Source organism: Lissotriton helveticus, chromosome 1_1 (assembly GCF_964261635.1).
Source record: "Lissotriton helveticus chromosome 1_1, aLisHel1.1, whole genome shotgun sequence".
Classification (NCBI taxonomy): domain Eukaryota; kingdom Metazoa; phylum Chordata; class Amphibia; order Caudata; family Salamandridae; genus Lissotriton; species Lissotriton helveticus.
In genome coordinates, this window is record NC_136057.1 from 1400831043 (window position 1) to 1400838813 (window position 7771).

At 45.2% G+C, this 7771-nt stretch overlaps 1 protein-coding gene across 1 annotated transcript in view; it reads left to right on the forward strand.

The window, feature by feature from the left end:
- CNN1 (calponin 1) overlaps nt 1-7358 on the forward strand; it is a 191897-nt gene extending 184539 nt beyond the window's left edge. The window contains exons 6-7 of the mRNA XM_078684317.1: nt 6074-6220; nt 6827-7358. Coding sequence (XP_078540443.1) covers nt 6074-6220; nt 6827-7078 — 399 coding nt within the window. The 3' untranslated portion in view covers nt 7079-7358. The remainder of the gene's footprint in view (nt 1-6073; nt 6221-6826) is intronic.
- The last annotated feature ends 413 nt before the right edge of the window (nt 7359-7771 follow it).

Here is a 7771-nt window from a genome sequence, read left to right on the forward strand (position 1 = left end):
TGGACGGTAAAACGCTTGTTTCATCTTCGGAGCGCTAGCTTCGCAGTACCATCTATCTAAATGCAACAAAACCTTTATAAAAAGATAAACAATATGCATCTTACCTGAACGAAAATATAAACAACACCAATCCGGCTGAAGACACTCCCGTAAAGACGAAAACAACAGGGAAAGAAAAAAAAAAGTAAACCCCGCCCACCGCTGCACTGACGTTTCCAAAGGGGCCGGATGAGAAAAACATCCCAGGAACGCCCACGAGTCGCCTCTGGATTTGACGGACGCCTCTGTTTGCCAATGGCTAGCGTCCATTTATGGAGCTAGCCAATGAGAAACAGAGGCGGTGCCGACATCCATACTGTTGACAAAATTTTTCGATCTGGGAGGGGCACTTCGTGCCCTTGCCAGGTCGAAACCTAAACAAGCATTTACAATGCAACGGTTTCGCCTTTGGAAAAGTTTGAGCTATTGGCATTGTAAATGACAACATTTGTATTTATGTGTTGGTTTTGAAAACAGATAAATAAATGGCATCGTCATTTACATTGCAAATAGCTTTAACGTTTCCAAAGGCGAAACCGTTGCATTGTAAATGCTTGTTTAATATAGTGAGGCACATCTTAGTAAATGAAAACATTTCCGGGGCGGGTATTGCTGGACAGCCATCATACTGTGAGACACACTTATAGAGTATGAGGGATGCAACTAGTAATGACTATTACATGCAGCCCGGCGATCAACATACATGTGTGGCACTCTTAAAAGGTTATTTATGGCACGTGAAAGAGACAGAGAAGGGTGTTTATCAAGGGTCTTGTTTCACTGTCAGCAGTGCGTAATGATCACAAGTATGGGGAGCCCAAAGGAGAGGGATCTATTTGTCTGCCTTGTGAACAATAAAAATTGCACATGTTTTAATGAAACACTGCACAGTTCAATTGCAACAATACGTTTTTTTAGTGGGGGGGGTTGTTAAGGGACCAGACTGAGTTTTAAAATGAGATACCTATAGATAATAAGGCAGAAACTGCAGAAAACAAACGCCTGCAGATGATGCACCGTTACCGTAAGCAGAGCAGGACTGCACTATATTCACAACGACCACCAAGCCTGCGGTGCCTTTCTAAGAGAGGTAGACCATCGCCGATATGTGCGTTTTTGGCACTGTCCGTACCAACACGCTTGCTGTTTAAATCTAAACTGACTGATGTCGACAGTGACTAGGTGTGTCACGAGAAAAGCAGCAGTCATTATGAAAAACGATGAGGGGAAAATGAAGAAGTGCTCGCACTATTTGTGCCGCCAGCCAATATAGAGAGCGCCAGGAGGCGCTGCGTGTGTTTGGCAAGCAAGCCATAACGACAGGTTTCAGCAGCACAGCTTTTGCTTCCAAATACTAATTGAGGTGGGAGGGCTAATATGGGAAATAAGGCACCTTGTAAAAGCGTGTGCACGCATTCCCCCCAAAGTTAATTGTGAATTAATGAAAAACTTGCCTGGAAAGCTTCCAGCGAGATTAACCACTCGTATAAAGAGGCCCAGAACACCCTTTATTCTTACCTCTTAACTGCCTAAACCAAGTGGGCACTGTGCTGAGAAAAGGAAGGCGCGGATGCCATTTTGAAAAATTACGTGAAGAGGCCACACAGCTTTCTTTCATCAACACAGTGATCGCTTCACGGAACTTGAAATTAATAAAAGTTTTAGCAACATGCACAATAAAAGGGAACGCGGGCTGGATGGAAAATGAATTAGTGTCGAGAGGCACCATGTTTGTCTGTTACAGCCGTCAGCTAAGCAGCGCCGCACTACCTCATTTAAACTACCTCATTTAAACAAGAGATACGTGAATATAACAGCAATAAAGACAAGTCAGGTCCCGGGCCGGCAGCCAATCACAGCGCGGCCCGGGGAATGACGTCACGGGGGTGTCCCGGGCCGGCAGCCAATGACAGCACGGCCCGGGGCAAAGGGGCGGGACTTAAAAAAAGTCCCAGAAACGCCCCCGAATCGCGTTTTCGCCAGAAAGCGTGATTGACAGCCTCTGTCTCCCAATGGCTAGCCTCCATTTATGGAGCTAGCCAATGGGAGACCGAGGCGGAACCAAAGTCAATATGTAGGATCATGAGGTTTCGCCGTGGGAGGAGCAACTGCTACGCAGTTGCAACTCCCAGGTCGAAACCTAAAAACAGCAGAAAAGATACCAGCAGTGTCTTACGTCAGCAAGTAGAGAACCAGATCACCTTATCTGTGGCCTACATGGCCTCATTTTCAGGCAGTCTTGCAGTATCATTACATGCATTCTTATCTACAGCATCTGATGTTAGGAGATATGACACAAAAGGGGCCAAAAAGTCCTTAGGTCCTGATAAACTGGGCAGTTCCTCTGCATAGTATTCTAACTGTTTTCCATTCATCATATTTGGGAACACTCTTACCGCCCCAGCACATTCACACCCTTCGTTTTGCAATAAACAGTGCCACAGCCACAAAAGTATGGTTCACTGCCTGGATGGGCTTCATGAGGCCCAGGAGACAGACCTTGGGTGTGCATCTCACCTCCTCCATCACCATATCTGAGAGGGCATTTGTCACCTCTCTCCAATACCCATGAGCCAAGGGCCATTCTCAAGCTAAGTGCAAGAACCCGCCGAGGGATTCCGGCAGCTTCGCTAACTTGCATCTTCCCGTAAACCAAATTTGTGTAGCTGTAGAGGAGAATAGTACTTTGCTGAATTATTCTTAGATTGCAGATTGATATGAGTATACCTATTAGGTCGCAGCAGAACTCCTAATCTTCTAGTGCGATTAGCTTCTCTAAAGCCACGCAACAGGTGTCCAGAGCAGTGGTGGGCTGCTCAGGCAATTCGCTCTGGGTTGTAGAGTCTAGTTATCAACTTCTTGCGTGCGGTAAAAGTGAGGAGTATCTGCAGGAACCACAGAGTCTCTGGTTCTTGTAGCAAGGAGGGAAACAGTGTCTTCAGCGCCAGTCGCAGCATGTGGTATATTAATTGCAAAAGCGGGGTTGCGTTATGCACGCCCACAAAGTCCCTGAATTCTAGAAATGTTCCCTCACGATATAGGTCCCCTATCGACCCTATACTCAACTTGACCAACTGGGCAAGTGCCTTGGGCACCTGTGCGACTGAGATTGCAGGGTGGTGCATCGATGGTACAGCCGGCACATAGAAATGGAGTTTATTAGCGCGAGCAGTTAGTGCATGCCAAGCACATAAAGTGCAGTGGGTAGTGTTAATTTATGTGGTCCGGGTGTCCGTATTTACATGTGTCAGTATAGCTTTGGGGGGAATGGGGTGGGTCATGTCACTTTCAATTGCAACATGTGGGGTATATTTTGTGGGGTAGTGCCAGTAGTGCCCAAAGTGCACTTGCGCACACAAGTAATAAAGATAAAAAATCACTGGCACTAAACCCTCCGTACCTATGTGGGAGCGTGAGCAGTGGCGGCTGGTGACATTTGAAAGTGGTGAGGGTAAAATTTTTGTCCAAGTTCACTGCGGCGAGCGAGCAAGCCCGAACAACCTAATGGTGTTTCGGGGGGGGGGGGGAGGGGGGGGGAGGGGGACAACGGGGTTCTCCCCCTGAGAAAATGTAGAAAAAAGAGGGGGCAAAATGGTGCCTTTTCAAGCAAATTTGAGAAAGCCTAAAACACTCTTAACAAAAATATGCATGAATGAAATAAATATATAAAAAGAGACATGACAGCGTATACGTTTTCATGTTATACGCAGATGTGCTGAGAAAAAACTAGTGCTGATAGCAGCCAATTGCTAAAATACTCGAAAGGTGTGTTCAGTATATGAAGTCAGGAGCTAAGCAGCTTATGGAGGATATTGGAGGGAGAAAGGGAAAGATGGGTGAGGTGGGGTCCAGGTAGGCGGCACAAACTGGTGGAGCATTTCCATCTTAAGGATTTTTGGGGCTCCCTTATTTGGAGCAGCTTAGAATGTATAACTCGATATCAGCTAATTAAACTCCTCCTGGTGTCAAACACGATTGACTTACACGTGAAAGTTTCAGAGGCTGGTGCACAAAAATATCTAGAAGCTTAGGCTCCATGACATTTACCAGACAAATAGTAAAAAAAACAAAGTTTTGATGAATGAACCCACGCCACACCATCTGAAACCAGCTATTCATCTCCAGGTTACATGCTAACCCAGTACTAGCAGGCGTACCCGTGTAGCCACTACATCCCTAAAAATGGCACTTTATTTAATTGGCAGCCAGGCTTGCCCAGGTGGTCAGGAAGTAAGTCACATAACGTCTGTCTGCTTAGAATTACGTCGGCTTTCAGTCAAATATGCAACCTAAACTTCAAATGCTGTTGCTTAACTCACAGGGTTTGATCTATCAGTTTTTAGGTAAACTATTCAGTTTTCAAGAATGTTGAGTTCCCTCCAAGGAATGTTTGGTATTTATATTTGTGACTGTTTTTTATTTGGTTTCCAGAATAGACAAACCCAGTAGGAATCACTTGGGTCGTTGAACATCTGACCGCCCTGTTCCTGCGGTAGCCAGTATATTTATAATTTTTTCACACTAGCAGAGTGACTACTTAATATGGTCCTGCTGAATGCCACTGGATCTCTTTAGGGGACCAAATACATGGCAGAAACATGTTGACCTACATATAGGGGTATATTTGTTTAATCCCTAGTCCTCTCTCTTTTTAATGTGTCCTTGAGGCCACCCAATAAAGATTTAGTGGACTCAGAGAGACATTTTCAAAGCACTTATCTTTTTGCACTCTTCCCCCTCATTCACCTCTCACCTAATGCTCACCTTGAGAAAAACACCTCAGCTCCTCCCTTCGGGGAGTTGTAGCCCACACCCCGGTGTGTGGCGGGAACCCATATGATGAAGCACGTCACCTAACAGTGAGTCCAGGTTCTCGTCCTGAAAGGGATTTCTCCTTCTTGCTTTCCTTCTCCTTTCGCTGACACTACACCTCCCTCTCCTATTCAGCTGACATTTAGCCAGACGTACTTTGTGTGATAGACATATTGGCTTTGCCAGTGCATATTTGTTAGCTGGCTCCGTGAAGGAAAGGCAGGCTGCAACGAAATTTAATAATTACAATTAAAAAAGCGAACCTGAACGGAAAGGAATGTTTCGGATTAGAGAACATTTCCACATACATGTGTTTGCAGAGAAGAAGCTCTAATTGGTGGACGTCAAAGACAGGTGAGGTAGAACCTTCAAACCAGGCACCTTTAGCGCCCATGGTAGAAAGTTTTTTTATTTTATTGTAGTGCTATTTCTTGAATGCAGACCAAGCCATGATGGTTAGGGAGTACATCGCACCCTCCTTTGATTTCATTGTAGCCAGCTAGAATGGCACAGCCTGCAGGGAATTGTGATAAATACTTCATTGATCAGGATGGGAGGATGTGAACATTCAGCAGCATGGCATCTGTATAGGACTGCAAGGGGAGCTCTGCACGCTAGATCAAGTGACGAAGGAGATGCTGGTCAATGATGGGTGAAACAAAAAGATGTGCGGGAGAAGACTGGGGTACACAAAGAAGGGTGAAGAGAACATATCCACCTGAATTGACCTCTGTGGCAAGACAGAATCAAATCACTGGTGGTAGGATACCATGCCATGTAGAAAAGTGACATGTGGTTTACTGTCTGTGACCGGTTTAGCAGGGTAGAGTAGGTAGACAGCCACTGATCTGAGCCCTGAGCTTGAGACATACAAAGAAGTGCATAGTCAGGGAGTCCAACTCAGGTCAAGAGTTCACAATATGAGAGGTAAATCGTAAAGAAACTTTTCTCCTGCGATGAGGTGCAAACAAAGTCACCTTGCACTCCACTTCCTGGGTTTGTAATGCTACCGTTGCCAAGTCCACTGCAGCCAAGTGTAAAATGCTCAATGACCTTGGCCCAAAACACTTTCACAAAACGAAAAGTTCAGAAAGACCTTGAATACTTAAAATTGGGAAGCCACATGATATGCCTGTCCACCGTGCACACTGGCGGTACCAGGAAACACAGACATGGTAAATAGAGATTACTAATTCATCGATTCTTCTGTCTCTTTTTCCAGATGGGCACCAATAAATTTGCAAGTCAAAAGGGCATGACTTCTTATGGCACCCGCCGGCACCTCTACGACCCCAAGCTAGGTACAGACCAGCCTTTGGACCAGGCCACCATCAGCCTACAAATGGGCACCAACAAAGGAGCTTCACAGGTAAGGAAGGGGGCAACAATGGGGCTAGGACTACTTCATCCACTACCATCTGACCCTAAACTTCCTAGTGTAGAGTGACTAACAGGCTCAGCAGTGCTTTATTGCTCACTCTTAGAGGAATGCTGGGTAACAGACTGCTCAGTACAGAACTATTAACACATCTCCTGGGGCTAATGCATCTGCTGGTCATTTTTCACATTCGTGTTAAGATTGGGCAATAGATTGATAATCTTTTTGCAAAGATCAGAGTCAAGCCTGCAGGTCACAGATTAAGATTCCAATGGGATTTGCTCTGTCATTCTTAGTAATGGAGCTAAAATAGCATTGCACATCTTTATAGCACCTAGTATATCTTCAAGATGTATGCACAGTGTTCTTCAAGCAAACTGAATGCAGTGCACCATATTACCTTTTATATAATTAACCTCTGGTATTTCATGTTATATTCATGGGGTGCCATACAGTTTTGAGTCTTCTGTATGTTGCCCAAATAATTTCATGTCTGCTGTGCACAGACCACACAATAAAACAGCCACCATGATCTGTTTATGTCCAAGTATTCCCGTCACACAGCCTAATTTCTGCTTCTCTCTCCCAACCTTACAGTCTGGCATGACAGCTCCTGGCACAAAGCGACAGATCTTCGAGCAGAAATTGGGCATGGAGCACTGCGACATGCAAAACATCTCCCTCCAGATGGGCACCAATAAGGGTGCTTCACAGCAGGGCATGACCGTCTACGGCCTCCCTCGTCAAGTCTTCGACTCCAAGTACTGCCTTTCACCCAACTACGCCACCACTGGTGACGAGGATGACCACTATGGTCACAGTGGACACAACTATTATAACTCTGAGTAGCACGTATGCGCAATGCAAAGGAAGACCGGGTCACTGGTACCTGGCCAACGAAAACACCAAACCACTACCGAAATTCCAGGCAAGAAGCTCAAGCTGCCGAAAACAAAAAACAACCCCTAACTTCCATCAGCAACTCCCACTTTTCAATCGCCATTTTGTTTTTTATTGATTTTTTTTAAATATTAATAATGTACACACTTAACAGTGCACTGATACATGCCGGAACATACTGCTAGGACATAAGAAGTTACAAAACATTAAAATAAAAAAACAAGCCTTATCCCCACCTTCTTTCCTTCTTGCTGTGAAAGACGCCTAGCTGCAGGCTGTGGTCCAGTTTAGGGTGAGCAGGCCAATGTGGATTGTGACAGGTTTTGGAAAAGTGTAATGAATTGCATAAAACACTAGGCCCTTGAGGTTTATTTATTTAATTTGTCCCGAGCATAACTTGCGGGGATCCTATCAGCGTGTTGAACCACACTCTTTAAAAGGTCTGACGAGCACTGGCGTTAAGATACTCTGTTCTCCTCACAGAATATCAGATTCTGCCACATAACGTTTATTTAGATGCCCAGCACATGCCCTTCGTATAGGGTTGCCACCTAGCCGGTTTTCTACCGGCACCACCGGTATTTGCATGTCCCGGCCGCTACAAAAATTAGCAAAATCACTTAAAGCCGTATTTTTAGACCT